General features: G+C 44.1%; 1 protein-coding gene across 9 annotated transcripts; it reads left to right on the top strand.

The window, feature by feature from the left end:
- Positions 1-119: 119 nt before the first annotated feature.
- Positions 120-15,632, top strand: ZNF23 (zinc finger protein 23). 9 transcript variants are annotated; one of them, XM_011976752.1, is made up of 6 exons: positions 120-225; positions 836-996; positions 6,400-6,464; positions 8,990-9,166; positions 9,859-9,906; positions 13,331-15,632. In XM_011976752.1, the coding sequence occupies exons 4-6, from the start codon at positions 9,133-9,135 to the stop codon at positions 15,121-15,123; spliced, it is 1,875 nt and encodes a 624-aa protein (XP_011832142.1). In that variant the 5' UTR covers positions 120-225; positions 836-996; positions 6,400-6,464; positions 8,990-9,132; the 3' UTR covers positions 15,124-15,632. The 9 variants fall into 9 exon arrangements, with proteins under 9 accessions (XP_011832142.1, XP_011832141.1, XP_011832144.1 ...); XM_011976749.1 differs by lacking the exon at positions 120-225 and adding an exon at positions 7,079-7,128 and having other exon boundaries at positions 976-996; positions 9,859-9,966; XM_011976747.1 differs by lacking the exon at positions 120-225 and adding an exon at positions 7,079-7,128 and having other exon boundaries at positions 977-996; positions 9,040-9,166; positions 9,859-9,966.
- The last annotated feature ends 2,347 nt before the right edge of the window (positions 15,633-17,979 follow it).

Here is a 17,979-nt window from a genome sequence, read left to right on the forward strand (position 1 = left end):
TGAGGGGGTGGGGAATTTAAGGGTCGTTCAATCCAGTGGCTTTTAGTACTGTCTGCCTTCCCCCAGAGCTCATTTTGGAATTTTATGGTAGGTATTTTGTTATATTTGGTGTCAGTGGTAACATTGCTACTAGCGTTGTGGATGGGAGCCAGGATCCTGCAATGTACAGGACAGTCCTGCCCATTGAAAAAAATGTTCACACTTTCAAATGTCTTGAACATTCAGGTAGGTGAAAATTCTATGTCTAAATTATCTGAATCTAAACCTGTTTTCTGGATAAACATGTATTTTTGCACAGTTTTAACATACACTGATGTTCCAGGAATGTAATTATTGTATAATCAAGAGACGATTGTCCTGTGTTTCATTCAGAACTTCACCAAAACGTGTTTGCCACTTTGGATCACAATTTTGTGATTTTTGAAACAATATAAGTCACAGCTTTGTGGCTGTGGCATTCAGACAACGTCTATGTGTAAAGGCGACCACCTCATTAGGTCTCCTGCAGCAGCCAAGACCAAACACATTGAAGTATGTGACAGATGACGTTCCTCTTTTTTATCTATTTCATTACACTTAAGGCATAACATTACTTTTTAATATGTAGGTATATATGTTATGTATGATTTTCTAGGCCCTTATGTATGAGTATCAGGTCAGGAGAATAAGATGGACATTACAAACTATTTGTTAGCAAAAGGGGGCAGTGGGTGTGAGTGACAGCGCGCCATCCACTCGTCCAGTTCCAAGACTCCCACACGTGGCCGCACCTGCAGCTTCACCTCCCCGGGCTGGGCCCTGCTTGGCTCTAATTCTTACCTGCCCCATTCCCCAGGGGTAACAGTCCGCGTGGGCCAGACCCGAGCTAGCCGCCCGGGCTCCGGCCACAGCTGGCCGGGCGTGACCACCGCCGAGGCGGAAAGACCTTGCTCCTAGAGAGGCTCGGCCGCCTAGTGACGCACATCCGGCAGCGCCGGGGAGCAGCCCGCTGCGGAGGTGAGTGCAGGGCTCCGGGCGCCGTGGGCCGTGCCCTGTCCCACAGGCTCTGGGTATGGCTGAGACGCACTCCCACCCTAGGTGCAGCTGGGTCTCCAGTGGCCTACGCTGCCAGGAGGCCCAGGCTGGGAGAGGGAGCAGGGCGGCGTTCCGGGGTGCTCTTCCGCGCTCCTCAACTCCAGCTTTGGTCTTCGTGGCTCAGTAGGTTGCGCCCATTGGAAGGGGAAACCCGTGTTGCTGTCCCAGCCACGAGGCCCCGAGCATTTAGCACTTGATCAGCTGGGGGAAGATGTGTCGGTGCAGCTAAAGGGTGGAATATTTGTGGGCATGAAGCGGCCCGAGGTGATACCACAAGTCGTTTGACATGCTGAGGTCTGGCAGGAACATTAACCTATGTGCATCCCAAGTATGGACTCTGTGCTCCCAGGCTCCTGACATAGGGTCAAGAATTAGGGCCGCGTGGGAGCGCAGAGCCCCTCCCAGTCACCCGGCAGCAGAAGCCCGGCTTTTGGAGGACACTGTCTCCTGGAGCAGTGTCGGCCCTAAAAGGTAACTCAGCCCTACTTCTCTCGGCTCTGGGGTGACAATGACCTGGGAATGACTTCTGCAACGTAATTACGAGTTCACTCAGTTTTAGAATGTATTTAATAATTTCAGAATCGCTAATTAACACCCCCATGAAAAGCAAATTTACTACCTAAAGTACAGTACTTGAATACAGGTCTTTTTGTCTTTAATCTTATGGTGTTTAGTCAAAATACTGTTTTCTAAAGTTGCTTACCCATTTTCTTTCCTACCACTTAGGTGTGGTTATGTTCATTGTAATATAGTTAGGCACATTGGCTGTTCTTTGTATTACATTTTGGGTCCTCACTTTCACCCTATCCTTGCTGGTTTATATATTTATTTAAAATATATATTTATATGTTATATATAGTAATAAAAAGCATCCATGAACATACCACTCAATTAAGAAAGAGAAGATTGCCAGTACTGCTGAATTTATCAATGTGTTCCTCCTCCTCAACCCAACTCCCAGCCTTCAACCCCTAGAGGTAACAGTTATCTTGAATTTTGTGTTAATGTAGCCCTATTATTTTAAAAAATAAGTACATATGCATGTATCTGTAAGCAATGTACTTAAATTTTTTTTTTTTTGAGCTTCATATAAATGACGCCATTGTGTGTATGAGTTATCTGGGACTCTCATAATTCAATGTTAAGTTCCCAAATTCTTTCTGTGTGTAGCTTCTGGGTAATGTTCCATTGTAAAAACTGTATGAAAATTTATCGGTGTATTTTCAGCGAACATGTGGGTTGTTTTCAGTGTTTTTGTTATTAAAATGTGCTGATAACGTTTTTGTACATACCTCCTATGTATGAGAGTTTCTCTAGGATGTAAATATTTAAAATTAGGCACAAATGTTGAATTATGTTAAACACCTTTGGTATCTGTTTTGTTTTTTGGGTTTTTTTTTGAGACAGAGTCTCACTCATCGCCCAGACTGGAGTGCAATGGCGCGATCTTGGCTCACTGCAAGTTCCGCCTCCCGGGTTCACGCCCTTCTCCTGCCTCAGCCTCCCGAGTAGCTGGGACTACAGGCGCCCACCACCATGCCCGGCTAATTTTTTGTATTTTTAGTAGAGATGGGGTTTCACCGTGTTAGCCAGGATGGTCTCGATCTCCTGACCTCGTGATCCGCCCTCCTTGGCCTCCCAAAGTGCTGGGATTACAGGCGTGAGCCACCGTGCCTGGCCTGGTATCTGTTGAGATGGACAGTGTGTTTATCTTTCTTTGATTTATTAATGTGAAAAATATACTAATTAATATCCTAACGTTGAGGTTTGTTTATCTTCGTGGGATAATCCTACTCACTCATGATGTATTTAATGAACTACTGGAGTCTATTCCTTGATAGAATTTTTGCATTAGAATTCATAAATGAGACTAGTCTATAGTTTTGTATCAGTATTGTGCTGGCACCATAAAAAGAATTGGGAAACTTACTTTGCTGTGCTCTGCTGCGGTTTACATAGTGTTAGAATTACTCATTTCCGAAACATTGAAAGGATTCGCTCATGACACATCTGAGCTCAGTGTTTTGTAAGAGTTAGTTCTTCACTGGCCATCTTGGTTTAATTAGGTAAAAGTAATCAAGGATTATGTAGAAAATCTGTGTAATGTCATAACAGGAAGAAACCCGGAATCGTATTTTAAAAAAACTTTCCCCTTGGGAGGGAACCAAGAGACCAAAGAATGCCTTGGACAAGTCCAGCTTGGCAAGTAGATGAGTTTATCAGGACTTACATACTTACTGCTGGATGGCAGCAGGACAGCTTTAGAGACCTGTGCTGCCCCTCGTCTCTAAGTACTTTTAAGAGAATTTTCTGGCTCTCTGTCTACTGCATTTAAACGATGAGACTTTTCTTGGTAGGTTCTCAATACTTTCTAGGATGTTTACGTTCTTGCAGACACCTGCTTCTCTGCTGAGCCCCATGGTCTTGACTCACTGCCTGGCCTTCAAGGTTCAGGCAGCAGGTATACACCCTTGACTAGCTGAGTGGGGTATCTATCGCACACTACATATGTAACTGGTAGAGTTGGTTTATCTAAAAATAGAGTTGTATATTCTCCCATCACAGAATAAGTTTTCTCTTTAAACACCAGATAATATATTTTTTTAAAGGGACACGGGTCATAAAAAAATCCTGAAAAATGTGTAAAGTAGAAGTTGGTAGATTGAATTATATAACCAGCATGCAATAAAGCCAGAACTTATAAACAGAAGAAATTAGCAACAGCAAATGATCCTAAGCAATTACTAGGTCAGAGACAAAACAGAATTGCTGACTGACTATAAAACAGTAATTAGAACATGAAATATAAAAACGTCTGGAATGTGGCAAATAGTGTATCCTGAGGAAAATTTGTGGCCTTATAGGCTTTAATTGCCAAACAGGAAAGAATGAAAATAAATGAATAAGTCAATAGGAAAAATGCTTTTGTAGTCTAAGCTTCCCCAAAAGCGGAACTTGGAACAAAGATTTGTATGTAGGAATTTATTTAGGAATGTGGTCGCAGGGGCAGAGTGAAAGACAAGGGGAGTGAAACAGAGATGGGAGAACTGGTGCGAGGATGCATTGGTATGCTCGGCCCTCAACAGGCTCTGCCTTGCAGGGCCTTTGAGGAGCCTTGGAGTCTTAAGGCCGCCCCGCTGGGGGATCAACGGGGAAAACATTTATCCATTGGTTTCTCTCCGTCATTGGTCAAGGGGGTCCCACAGGTGTTTACGCATCTGCACTTCAGGGCCTAGCAGGTGTCCACAGGTGTCCCACATAGGACACCAGAGAAGCCCCAGGGCAGGAACCAGATATAGGTGATGTAGGTGCTTGTGAAGGTTCTGGTAGGTTGCAGCTTCACAAAGCTGACTAAGGCCTCTGTAGAACTGGACTAAGGATGAGATAAGAGGATTGGAGTGGTGCTTACACTGCCCCTTACAGAGTTGAAGGAAGAAACTAAGACAGCAGAATTAGTGAATTTAAAACAAATACAAGAAAGTAGTGTTGCTCAGCTAGAAAAGCTGGTTCTTTGAAAACAAAAGGAAACCACATTAAAATAAGTAAACCACTGCTCAGCCTAACTGTATTAGTCTGCTTGGGCTGCCATAACAAAATACCATAGACTGGGTGGCTTCACCAACATACTTACTTCTCACAGTCCTGGAGACTGGAAGTCCAGGATCAAGGTGCCAGCTGATTTTGGCTCCTGCCAGGGCTGTCTTCCTGGCTCATAGATAGTAGCCCTCTCATTGTGTCCTCACATGGGGGAGGTAGGGGGTGAGTGGGTGCGTGGGCTCTGGGTCTCTTCTTCTTTTAAAGGCACCAGCCCTATTGGACCTCATTTAACCTTAGGACCTTTAGTCCCACCCTTAGGACCTCATTTATCCTTATTACGTCCTCACAGGCCCCGTCTCCAAGTACAGTCACTTGTCTCATGAAGCTAGAGCTTCAACATATGAATTTGGCAGGGACATAAATGTTTAGTCTCTAATCTAACCCTGGGAAAAAGGTCTAGAAAGCACATATATTCAAAAGAAGAAGTGGGAAAAGCAAACTAGCTCTGGATATGGAGGAAATGGAAAGAATCATGAACCAGTATTTTCTGCAAGTCTGTACTTGTAAAGTTGAAATCCTGGAAGAAATGGATGATATTTTTTAGGAAAATGTAATTTCAAGAATGACTTTAAGGGCAGTAGAAGTCAGAAAATCACCAGTCCCTGTGTTTTTGAATACAGTGAACAAGAGGTGCTGGGTCACGAGACTGGCTGCTACAGTGATCTCTCTCAGGAGCTGAGGCAGAAGTGCAGGCCTTGGCTCATTCACTATCAGAAGACTGGAAAGTATGGGAAACAGCCTGGTCCCTTACTTCCAGCTCAGCTTCCTAAAGACAGCCTGTGCTGTCCTGAGGAGGACTGACCTCCCAAGACCTCTCCAGAGGTGTTAGGATTCTTGAAGACATTCAGAGCTCTGAGGAAATGGGGCAGGATACTGGGGGCAGCTTTCCTCTTCTCCGGCTGCTGCCTCCCTGAGGCTTGACTCCCCAGACCTGTGTACTGGGGCTGCAGCCCAGCCAGCCCAGCTTTTCCTGCTGTGATACTGAAGATGATACTTGTTTTGAGAAAGAGAAGTAAGTCAAAGATCTTGCTATTGTCCTATTTCTTGAACTGAATTGTTGATACATGACTCTTTGCTTTATTTTTAGGTTCTGCCTACATTTTATTTCATTTATTTTTATTTTTTATTTTTTTGAGACAGTGTCTCACTCGCATCACCCAGGCTGGAGTGCAGTGGTGTGATCTTGGCTCACTGCAGCCTTGACCTCCTGGGCTCAAGTGATCCTCCTACCTCATACTCCCGAATAGCTGGGACCATGGGCACGTGCCACCACTCCTGGCTAATTTTTGTATTTTTTGTAGAGACAGAGTTTTGCCATGTGTCCAGGCTGGTCTTGAACTGAGCTCAATTGATCCACCCGCCTTGGCCTCTCAAAGTGTTGGGATTATAGGCACGAGCCACCGTGCCCAGCAGGTTTTATATGCACTCTTCTTATTATTATTATTTTTAAATTTTTGTTTATTTTTTAATTTTATATATACACTCTTCTGTGTGTGTGATATGTATCAGAATTGTAAAGTCCTAGGGTTCCTGGCAGTGAATTTCAGTGTCATAGCCTGGAGTCCTAGGCACTGAGCCAGTGAACAGATCACTCCCTTCTTGGGCAGCTCCTGTTTGCACTCTTATTTGGATGCAAGCTACCTGTGTCTTGCATTTTCTGTGAGGGGCTGTGTTGCTCTGGTGGGGGTGACTTGCCTCACGCTTGTTTCTCGTTGTGTTTCTCCTTAGCTCCAGTCCTTCTCTGAGAGGGGGACCAGAGAATGGCAGCCATGCACCTGACAGCCTGGTCCCAGGTGAGCTGTTGGTCCTTCAGCTCTTCTTCTGGGCAGTTTCAGATTGAAAAACATTGAGAAGGGGAGCTGGTGAGCCTCGGGATGACAGCTGCTTCCACCTGCTGGACTGCAACTTACGGGAAAGAGGTGTTGTGCGGGGTGGTTGGCAAAGACCAGGACAGTAGCGAGTGGAGGCGGCGGGAGAGTGAGCAGGAGAGCAGGAGGGTGGTGGTCTTCTGCACACTGAGGGTCTCTGCTCCTCTCTACAGGAGCACCCCCAGCATAGGGCTCGGGGTGAATGGGGACATGGAAGCTGCCCCTGTGGGATGTTCTGTGCAGGAGTGTGAGTGGAGGACAGTCACAGAGGATTGGACTATCTGTGGTGGGGATGTAGGGAAGAGGAACAGCAGGACCTGATCAGAGAAGGATGGCTGTGCCTCTTAATTCAGGGATAAGAGAAGGTCACAGGGAGTGGAGTCAAGGGAGGGGAAAGAGAATCACATGGGATGAAATGTCTCATTGTCCTTGTGAAGCTTTCAAAGCTTAGCATGCAGACTTTAGGTATCTGAGAAGAACTTCCCACCCTGTCCTGCAGAAAAATAAACCTGCAAACCAAATTTTCCATACACTTTCAGGGACTTCACGGATCCCCTGAAGCTCATCCATGGACTTCCATGGACTACAGGTTGGGAACAATCATAGCCACAGTCACACTAGTTGTATTGTTGGAGGCTTACTATGCTCCAGGCGACATGCTAAGCCCTTTGTATGGCCGTTTGCTCCTGACAGCCACCCTCTGTGATAAGTGCTGTGTTGTACTCTTTCCACCTAAAAAGAAAAGGCAAAAGGGGAGTAGAGTAACTTGCCCAGGATCACAGAGTTATTAAGTGATTCAGAACTGCTCAGCCATAAGGCAGCTGTGGAACCAGTGATGTTAACTTGGTCAGGTTTGTGATGTGTATGGAATAACTGGTAAGGAAGATTCAAAAACACGGTGACCACTTCACAAAGAAGAATCCCACTGGTCCCGTGACATGGGCTTCATCAAGGAAAGCCATCATTAAAGAGGGATCCGATTCAAGTAATGCTTAAGAGAAAAATCACGGCCCGGTGTGGTGGCCCACGCCTGTAATCCCAGCGCTTTGCGAGGCTGAGACGGGTGGATCACTTGAGGTTAGGAGTTCAAGACCAGCCTTGCCAACATAGTGAAACCCTGTCTCTGCTAAAAATAGAAAAATTAGCTGAGTGTGGTGGTGCATGCCTATAGTCCCAGCTACTCAGGAGGCTGAGGCAGGAGAATCGCTTGAGCCTGGGAGGCAGAGATTGCAGTGAGCTGAGGTCACGCCACTGCACTTCAGCCTGGGTGACAGAGTGAGACTCCATCTCAAAGAAAAAAAAAAAATCTTTCAGACATAGAGAGTCAAAGGATTCATGATAATAAGGAAGGCGGGAAGTCAAGAACAATTTCCAGGTTTCTGGCTGGGGTTTCTTGTGGATGATTCTGACCCCATCTGAGGTGTAAATTCAGAAGGAAGTGCCAACTTACTGAGGTTGTGGTGGCAGCGCACAGTGAAGACATTATATTTTGTGCACAGAAGTTACTTGTTGAAGGTCACACAAAGAAGACTCACAGAAACACCTAGAGGTTGGACTAGAATTGCTGTTGGGTGGAGGTCAGTAGACTCCAGGAAGACACATCCTGGCAGAGAACAGTTGAGCAGCAGATCCCTGCCAGTGAGTCCCTGTGGTTGTTAGAGCAGGTTGAGGTGGGCAGAGGGTGAGCCTGTCAGAGGCTGCAGCTGCCCAGGAGGGGTGGTTGGGCCTGAGAACGACACGCAGCATCCCTGAGTGGTGAAGCTTGTGCCAACCACATAGCTTAGTGATGCAAAGGGAGAGTAGCTGGCCAGTGGGAAGGCTGATCTCCCTGCTTTCCCAAATGTTCTTGGAGACAGTGAAGCTTTCGGAGAAGCTGGAAAGGATGAGACTTGAATAGGAGAGGGAAAGGAAAATTCTGGCTTTCCAGGAAGACCCCGCAGCCTGGGCAGCATGGAGCATCCGTGGCTGGAGGTGCTCAAGCAGAGGCTGCACAGCCCCTTGTTAGGGGGTGTGTGAGGGGAATCCAGTGGGGCTGAATGAGACAGAAGCCGTGGCTGATCTTTGGGGTGGCTTGAGCTGTGAGGATGAAGGCGATGGGTGGGTAGCGGAACAGGGCTGAGGTTAGGTGCAGGGGAGCCAAGACCTCAGGGGAGTGGTGTGGGAACTGCTGGTGGATCTGCCCTGAGTTTGCCGAGAGGGAGCAGCTTATCTAAGAGTGGAGTTGGCTTTAGAGAATTTGCTTATAGAAATTTTTTTTCTTTCAGCCTGTCTTACGTTACCTCTTATTTGTGTGAAAAATGGCATGAGGTTTCCCTGCTGTGGGAGAAGTTGGATACTCTGTAGTTTACTTTCTCAATGTTTTTTCTGAGATGTTTCCCTTGTTGTTAATATTTTGTGCTCTCACAAGCACCCTCCCCAAGCCCTTATACTGCCCTCTGCCCCTCACTTAGGGCCTGAGCCATGGAATTGGCCCTAGGGCAGCAGGAACCTGTTGTTTCAGAAGTTGGTGACCTTTGAGGACGTGGCTGTGTACTTCACCCAGGCGGAATGGGATGGTCTGTCCCCTGCACAGAGGACCCTGTACAGGGATGTGATGCTGGAGAACTATGGGAATGTGGCCTCCCTGGGTAAGTCCTCTCTCTCCTGGGAATCTGGACTCTGCCAATTGGGGTTTCTGGCTTGCTTCTCCCTTACAGGTTACTGGGGGGATCTCTGGTAATCCTTTACTGAGTGAGAACCCCAGAGCTGTTCCTAATTTCCTAGACTAAGAGGTTACTGGCAGGGGCAAACACCAAGCTTTTTGTAGGCCTATATAGGACTTTGCTTGGAACTGGTATGTACTGTTGATCCAACACATGAAAGCTATATTTTGGAAACACTGGAATCCAGTGACTTCCTGTTCCATAGTGGCATCTTCAGTTCCCCCCTCATCTTACCTATCTTGAGTCTTTTCAAGGATCTCAGTGTACTCTGGATATTTCAGGCCAAGGTCGAAAAGTGGTATCCCTTTGGGCAGAATCTCCCTGCTTGCCCTGCATGAGGTCTCCTAGGCCTACAGTCTGGGCCCTTCCCAGGCGCTCCCACACTTTCCCAAGCCTTCACTCCCAACCCCCACACTTGCCTCCCAAAGCTTTAGACGTCTCCAAGGTCTCTGTAGTCCTTCCTAAGCCCCACAGTACTTTCCTATAGTCCTGAGGCTTGGGACCTCCTGGGGTTCTTACCTTCTCTCCCCACTGCTGAGACAATCTGAGAAGAGGCTTAGGAATTTATCTGTGGGAGATTATTCATCTGTCTCTCCTATTTACCTCTCCCAAACCAGGATTTCCACTTCTCAAACCTGCTGTGATCTCACAACTGGAGGGAGGAGGTGAGCTGGGGGGCCCATCTCCACTGGCTGCAGGAACAGGCCTCTGGGGCCTCCGGACTGGTAAGGAAGGTACATATTTCCCATTCTGTTGGAATTTAGCACTTTAGGCATAAAACCAACTTTAGCAACATATAAACATACTATGTTTATTGGCCGGTCATACAGAGTAAAGTTTAAGTACATTTTGATGATTCATAGAGATAGGTAGTCCTTATCTGTCTTCAAAGTTTGTTGTGTCTAATTCCAAGAACAGATCTTTTTTCAAACCCTTCATTCTGACTCTTCAGTTCTTAATTTTGGAATCCTGCCTTTCTCAGACAAAATTAATGGACTCAGTAATTTGGGGGTTCCTTGGCATTTCTAAGCATTGTTCACATAGTGTGGAGGATACAGAATTAACAGCCTTTTCACACAGACAGAAGTGGTTAAAAGCACAGTCTTTAGAGGAGACTTTTCTGAAGTCCAGTCCCAACTGTGTTGCTTCCTAATTTGTGTGACTTTGAGTGGGTTATTTGAGTGTTCTCATCTCTGAAAATGGGTTAATAATAAAAGAAGGTAATAGTACTAGTCTTGTGGGTTGAGGATTAAATGAGATAACACATATCAAGTGCCTAGCTTATAGTGCATGCTCAGTTCAATATTTTTATTTTGGTGTTGGGGAAGACAGCTGTACACAGAGAAGGTAACGTGGAAGGGAGGAAGTGCTCTTGATTTTTGCTTCTTAAATGTGAATGTGTAAATGAATCCTGAGGTCTTACAGATATGCAGTAAGTGTGGAGTCTGCATTTCTATGAAGTTCCCTAGTGATGTGGTGATGCCAGTACTTCTGGTTACCAGACCACACTTGAAGGAGCAGGACTCCAATTGGTGCCAACAGAGTAGCTGCCAAATGACTTCTCATTCCCCTGAGGTCCCCTGTTATTTCTTGCATTTAGGGTCTGTGAGATTCTCTTGCATTTTTCAGTGAGTCTTCACTTTTCTTAGATGGTTTCTGTGGGTTTTTATTCCCTTTGATCATTCTATCAGATGATACCTGACCAAGGAAGGCATGCTTTGGAAATGGAGAGTTTGCCATATAATGGGCTTGACAAATACAGGAAAAAAAGTGATATTGTGAGGTCCTTAATCAAAGGACCCTGTATTTTGTCCTGTAGGCAGCTGACTGTCCTGAAGTCTTTGACTTTTCCAGGAAGCCCATCATGATCCTAGCTGGGGATAGAAACATTAATGTAGTCAATGTGTATGGGTTAATTGGGATGAGGAATCAAACAGGCTCTAGGCAGGCAGAAGGGAGGGCAAAGGGCATGAGGCCCATGGCAGCAGTGTTGACTTTCTTTTTAAAAATCTTCAGAAGCCCACTCAGTAATACCTGTTTAAGACTCGTTTGCTGGAACTGTGTCAAATGGCCATCCTCACTGGAAGAGAGGAAAATGAAAACAAGGAGAGATATTTCACCTATGATATTGAGAATAATTAAATTATATTCAGTGTTGGTGAGAATGCAGCAAAACAGGAGTAGACTTCTGGAGAGGATGACTAGACATCTGATAGAATAGATGTCTTAGTCAGTTTGGGCTACAATAACAGACTGCCGTAGATCGGATGGCTTATAAACAACAGAAATTTATTTCATATAGTTCTAGAGGCTAAGAAGTCCAAGATCAAGGTGCAGGCAGGTTCCTTCTGGCAAGGGCCTGCTTCCTGGCTAATAGACAGCCATCTTCTCACAGTATCCTCATATGGTGGCAAGAAAGGGAGCTCTCTGGGATCTTTTTTAAGGTCATTAATCCCATTCATGAGGGTTCTGCCATAGCCCAACCTCCTAATACAATCACATCAGGGGTTAGGATTTCAGAGTATGCATTTGTGGGGAGGACAAACATTCAGTCTATAGCAACAGATGAGTATTATTTTTTTAGTTGGGAAGAGACCAATATTATTTAGAAAGTGCTTGCTGGGGAATCCAGGCAATTGGAGGGGCTTATTGAGAGCAATTATGAAATATTGGGGCAGGGGGCATATTACATATGGTTGAGGAGTGATGAAAGATGAAAAAATATGAGGCAGCATTTTGGGACTCAGCTTTTGAGAAAGTTGGGAACAAATGCAGAGATCAGTAGTTCTAGTTGTAAAGACTATTGGTATTATGAAAAGACTTTTAGGGTATGATCAAGTTTAGGATTGGAGGAAGAAGTGAAAGGAAAAGGCAAGGTTAATGCAGTATTTGGAGGAATAGGAAGAAATGGGATGAAATGGCCCTTAAATAGAGCCTGTCTAAAGTAGAAATGAAGTTGAAGGAGGAATTTTGGAAAGCCCACAGTTAACATTCTAAGGAAAGAAACAAAATTATTTCCATTTTGCTCCCTGCTGCTGCTGACTTTTGTCATCCCCCAAGTTGCCACATCCTGTTGGATCCTGTGCCTTTTCCTTCTTCAGCATTTTCTATTTTTTTTTTTTCTTTTTAGGTAAGGAACTGAGTGCCATAGGAACAACTAAGAAGAAACTGCAGGGTGTAGAAAAGCATGGTGTGATTAAAGAATGCTGATCTGGTGGACAAGACCTAGAATTTTATTCCACTGCTGTCACTGTTTTTTTTTTTGGGGGGGGATGGAGTCTCGCTCTGTCGCCCAAACTGGAGTGCAGTGGCATGAACTTGGCTGTCTGCAACCTCTGTCTCCTGGGTTCGAGCAATTCTCCTGCCTCAGCCTCCTGAGTAGCTGGGACTATAGGTGCGTGCCACCATGCCCGGCTAATTTTTTGTGTTTTAGTAGAGACAGGGTTTCACTGTGTTGCCCAGGCTGGTTACAAACTCCCAAGCTCAGGCAATCCGCCTGCCTCAGCCTCCCAAAGTGTTGGGATTACAGGCGTGAGCTACCGCGCCCAGCTGTCACTTTTAACCTTCATGTGATTGGTTATGTTCTCTACAGTGGCCTTGCTTTAGGCACAGTGAGACTGGTGATTTTTTTTTTTTTTAATCATTACTTTCATTGCTTTATAATATTGACACTGACTCAACGATACAGAAAGTGTATAAAGTGGGGAAGCAAGTCCACCAAACTTCCTATGCTAGTTTGTTTAGTTTCTTATGGATTCTTCTAGACGTTTTCTAGATATGTACAAGTATATATATCTGCCTTTTATATTTTTCTTTACACAGATGAAAATCTATTCTATATACCGGTTTTTCAACTTGTATTTCCGTTTGATTGTATCTTTGATGTCTTTTTATGTCAGCATGTATGGATTTATTGTATTCTTTTACTAGTTACATATTAGTTATTCCACCTTATGGAGAAACCCTAGGTTTTTTGAACTAGTCTGATGATTTTAAGGAGCCCCCGATTATTATGGTCTTCTCTAGCACAGTTCTCTTCTTTTTTCTAACATGGTTCTTACATGACATTTTATGTTTTGTTTTTTATAGTAGATATTCAGACTGACAATGATTTGACAAAGGAAATGTATGAAGGAAAAGAGAAGGTATCATTTGAACTTCAAAGGGACTTTTCCCAGGAAACAGACTTTTCAGAAGCCTCTCTTCTAGAGAAACAACAGGAAGTCTACTCAACAGGAAATACAAAGAAGGAGAAGAGCGACAGCATTGATGGAACAGTGAAAGATGAGACAAGCCCCATGGAGGAGTGTTTTTTTAGTCAAAGTTCTAACTCATATCAGTGTCATACCATCAGGGGAGAGCAGCCCTCTGGGTGTACAGGATTGGGGAAAGCCATCAGCTTTGATACAAAACTCGTTAAGCATGAAATAATTAATTCTGAGGAAAGACCTTTCAAATGTGAAGAATTAGTGGAGCCCTTTAGGTGTGACTCTCAACTTAATCAACATCAAGAAAACAACACTGAGGAAAAGGCTTATCAGTGTTCGGAGTGTGGCAAAGCTTTCAGCATTAACGAGAAATTAATTTGGCATCGAAGACTTCACAGTGGGGAGAAACCCTTCAAATGTGTGGAGTGTGGGAAAAGCTTCAGCTACAGTTCCCATTATATCACACATCAGACAATCCACAGTGGGGAGAAGCCCTATCAGTGTAAGGTGTGTGGGAAGGCCTTCAGTGTTAATGGAAGTCTAAGTAGGCATCAGAGAATCCATACGGGAGAAAAGCCCTATCAGTGCAAGGAGTGTGGAAATGGCTTCAGCTGTAGTTCTGCATATATTACACATCAGAGAGTCCACACTGGGGAGAAACCTTACGAGTGTAATGACTGTGGGAAAGCTTTCAATGTTAATGCAAAATTAATTCAGCATCAGAGAATCCACACTGGAGAGAAGCCTTATGAATGTAATGAATGTGGAAAAGGCTTCAGGTGCAGCTCCCAGCTTAGGCAGCATCGGAGCATCCACACAGGAGAAAAGCCCTGTCAGTGTAAAGAGTGTGGAAAAGGCTTCAATAATAATACAAAACTCATTCAGCATCAGAGAATCCACACAGGTGAGAAACCCTATGAATGCACTGAATGTGGAAAAACCTTCAGTGTCAAAGGGAAGTTAATCCAACACCAGAGAATTCACACAGGCGAGAAACCCTATGAGTGTAATGAATGTGGGAAGGCCTTCAGGTGTAACTCCCAATTTCGGCAGCATCTGAGAATTCACACTGGGGAGAAGCCCTATGAGTGTAATGAGTGTGGAAAGGCCTTCAGCGTTAATGGGAAACTAATGCGGCATCAGAGAATTCACACTGGGGAGAAACCTTTTGAATGTAATGAATGTGGGAGATGCTTTACTTCTAAAAGAAACCTACTTGATCATCACCGAATCCATACTGGAGAAAAGCCCTATCAATGTAAGGAATGTGGGAAAGCCTTCAGTATCAATGCCAAACTAACTAGGCATCAGAGGATACATACTGGGGAGAAACCTTTCAAATGTATGGAATGTGAGAAAGCGTTCAGCTGTAGTTCTAACTACATTGTGCATCAGAGAATTCACACTGGAGAGAAACCCTTTCAGTGTAAGGAGTGTGGAAAAGCCTTCCATGTTAATGCCCATTTAATTCGGCATCAGAGAAGCCACACTGGGGAGAAACCCTTCAGATGTGTGGAATGTGGCAAAGGCTTCAGCTTTAGTTCTGACTACATTATACATCAGACAGTCCACACTTGGAAGAAACCGTATATGTGTAGTGTGTGTGGGAAAGCATTCAGGTTTAGCTTCCAGCTCAGTCAGCATCAGAGTGTCCATAGTGAAGGAAAATCCTAATAATGAGAAAGATGTAGAAAACTCTCAAGATTAATGCCAAAATGGATCAAGTATCATCAGATTCGCCCATTGAAAAACCCCCAAGAGGGAAAGAGTATGGCAGAGTCTTCATATGGAAACAGTTTTTATTCTGTTCAATTTTTAATCAGGAAAGGATGACCACTTAAAGAGAAACATCCAAGAATAAATAGCTTTGTTTTGTACTAACAGGAATTAGAAAATATAATGAAGGAAAAGATTTCATTCCCAGCAGCATCAAGAAAAGTAGATTTTCTAGAAATAAACAGTTATGGAAGACTTGTATGGAGAAATTTAAGTCTTCACTGAGAGCCACTTTAGAAAGGAAATTTGAATAAATGGAGAGAGAGAGAAGCCTTGTTGTTGGATAGGAAAACCCATACTAAAGATACTCACTCTACCCACATTAATTTATTTGTTTAATTTTTGACAACAAGCATGTATTACTTTTGAAAAGATGAAAAATAAAGATTTATTTAAAAAAGGAAAAAGATATGAGTACATTTTTAATTTTCATGTATTGAGAAAACCTTTCTAAGCATTAGATGAAAGTCAGAAACTAGCCACAGGGTATGTACTGATAAATTGACTACTGAAAACTAAATATTCATATATGTTTTTGTTTTAAAGTTTAAAAGATAAAGCACAAAATGTGGAAATAGTTTTGTAAAATTTGTGATATAAAAGTATAGTATTTGGGCATGGTGGCTCAGATCTGTAATCTCAGTGCTTTGGGAGGCTGAGACGGGAAGATTGCTTGAGGCCATGAGTTCCAGATCTGTATGGGCAACATAGCAAGATCCCATCACTATAAAAAATAAAAAAAGTTAGCCAGGCATGGTGGTGTGTGCCTGCAGCCCTTGCTGCTTGGGAGGCTGAGGCAGGAGGATCACCTGAATCCAGGAATTCAAGGCTGCAGTGAGCTATGACCACCACTGCACTACAGCCTGGGTGGCAGTAAGACTCTGTCTCTTAAAACATTAATATCTAAAGATAAGTAATTTAGACACTGATACAAACAGGCAGCTTTTAAACGGATATTAAAAAAATGACTTAAAGTAAGAAGAGAGACTCAGTCTTGTTAGGACTCTAAGGAGTGAAAATTAGTAAGTTTTTTGCATATTACATTGTTATATATGCATACATGGAATACTATGCAGCTGTCAAAAATGACATTTACTATGGATGCCCTTTATGTAAGTATAAAATGTAGTCAACAAGATAGCATGTTACAGCGTTTATATTTTGTAATAACTGGAACTCTTGCATAAACACATGGCTTTTCAGGTCCTGAAGGAAGGTGGCTGCCTTGGATTCCCAGTCTCATTGATGGTTTTCAAGATACTCTTTAGAAGGGAATCTCTCAACACTTAAAAAAAAATCTAAGCAATAGGCCGGGCGCAGTGGCTCACACCTGTAATCCCAGCACTTTGGGAGGCCGAGGTGGGTGGATCACGAGCTCAGGAGATTGAGACCATCCTGGCCAACATGGTGAAACCCTGTCTCTACTAAAAATACAAAAATTAGCCGGGCATGGTGTTGCATGGCTGTAGTCCCAGCTACTCAGGAGACTGAGGCAGGAGAATCACTTGAACCCAGGAGGCGGAGGCTGCAGTGAGCCAAGATCGTGCCACTGCACTCCAGCCTGGGTGACAGAGCGAGACTCTGTCTCAAAAAAAAAAAAATTCTAAGCAATAATAGGAGCAGGCAAGCTAATTCTCAGGAAGCCGAAGAACAGCAGGCCCAATAGTAAGTAGTAAGAAAGGGACCAGAAAACACAGGCAAGAAAAGGACAAGATAACTTCTGCCATCCCCCAAGTGCCACACACCCTCTCCTCACCATGCCCACCTGTGAGCTCTGTAAGGCGTATGCTGTCTCTGGCCCCCAGGCTACTTAGAACAGAAGCTAGTCTGCATTTAGTTTAGAATGAGGTTCAAAACCACTGGAGGTTTTCTGAATGTGGGACAGTTATTTAAGATAATTGGACTGGGAGCATCACTGTTCCTTCAGATCCTCATGTTCCAGGTCTTCTGACATGCCACAGATAAAAACAGGAGAAAAGCAATCGCTGGTAAATGAGACTTAACCATCACCAGCAAACTCCAAATCCTCATAAGCATCCCTGCAGGCCCAGAGATACTCAAATGTCCTCAAAGTCAGATAGATGAATGAGGCTGCTCAGAGTGACAAGAAGGAGTAGGCAGGGTGGAGAATTGAAGAGTGCATGTCCTACCTAAAGAAGGCAGCCTCTACTCAGCTGTAGCAAATTCTGGATAGGCAGCAAAGCAATTCCAGTAATGCCAAATATTGAGTCTTTAAGAAGTTAGAAATCAGATTTTTAAAATCTGAAATCTCTCTGTGTCCCTCTTTTTGCATGTTAAGATGAGGATTTATTGTCCCAGAATCCTTGAACAATTTTTAGTAGAAGTCCATTTCTAGGTGATGGTTTTCTTCAGTAAATCCTACAGCAGAATCTATTTGTGGACACCAGGACAGTATAACAGTATGGAGAAAATAGGGTCATCACCTGTTACTGGTAGTAAAGAAAAACTGCTTTTCACAAGACCTTTGATACCAAATGTGTTGGTTTTTCACACGATTCTCCAATTCTCTGCAGACACCAACTGGGTGTCCTACAGTTTTAACAACTGACCCTTCCAGAGTTAGTGAAGACATCACAGGTTAAGGGCTCAGTTCCACATGACTGCCCCACACTTCAGACACAAGTTATAAGTAGAGGGTCCCCAGGTTACCTATGCTTCTGTGTGACATGGCTACAAATTGGGGGTTCCCATGACTCCCTCTTCCAGTTCAGTAATTTGCTAAAACAGTGCACA

The sequence above is a fragment of the Mandrillus leucophaeus genome, unplaced genomic scaffold (assembly GCF_000951045.1).
Source record: "Mandrillus leucophaeus isolate KB7577 unplaced genomic scaffold, Mleu.le_1.0 Scaffold17, whole genome shotgun sequence".
Classification (NCBI taxonomy): Eukaryota; Metazoa; Chordata; class Mammalia; order Primates; family Cercopithecidae; genus Mandrillus; species Mandrillus leucophaeus.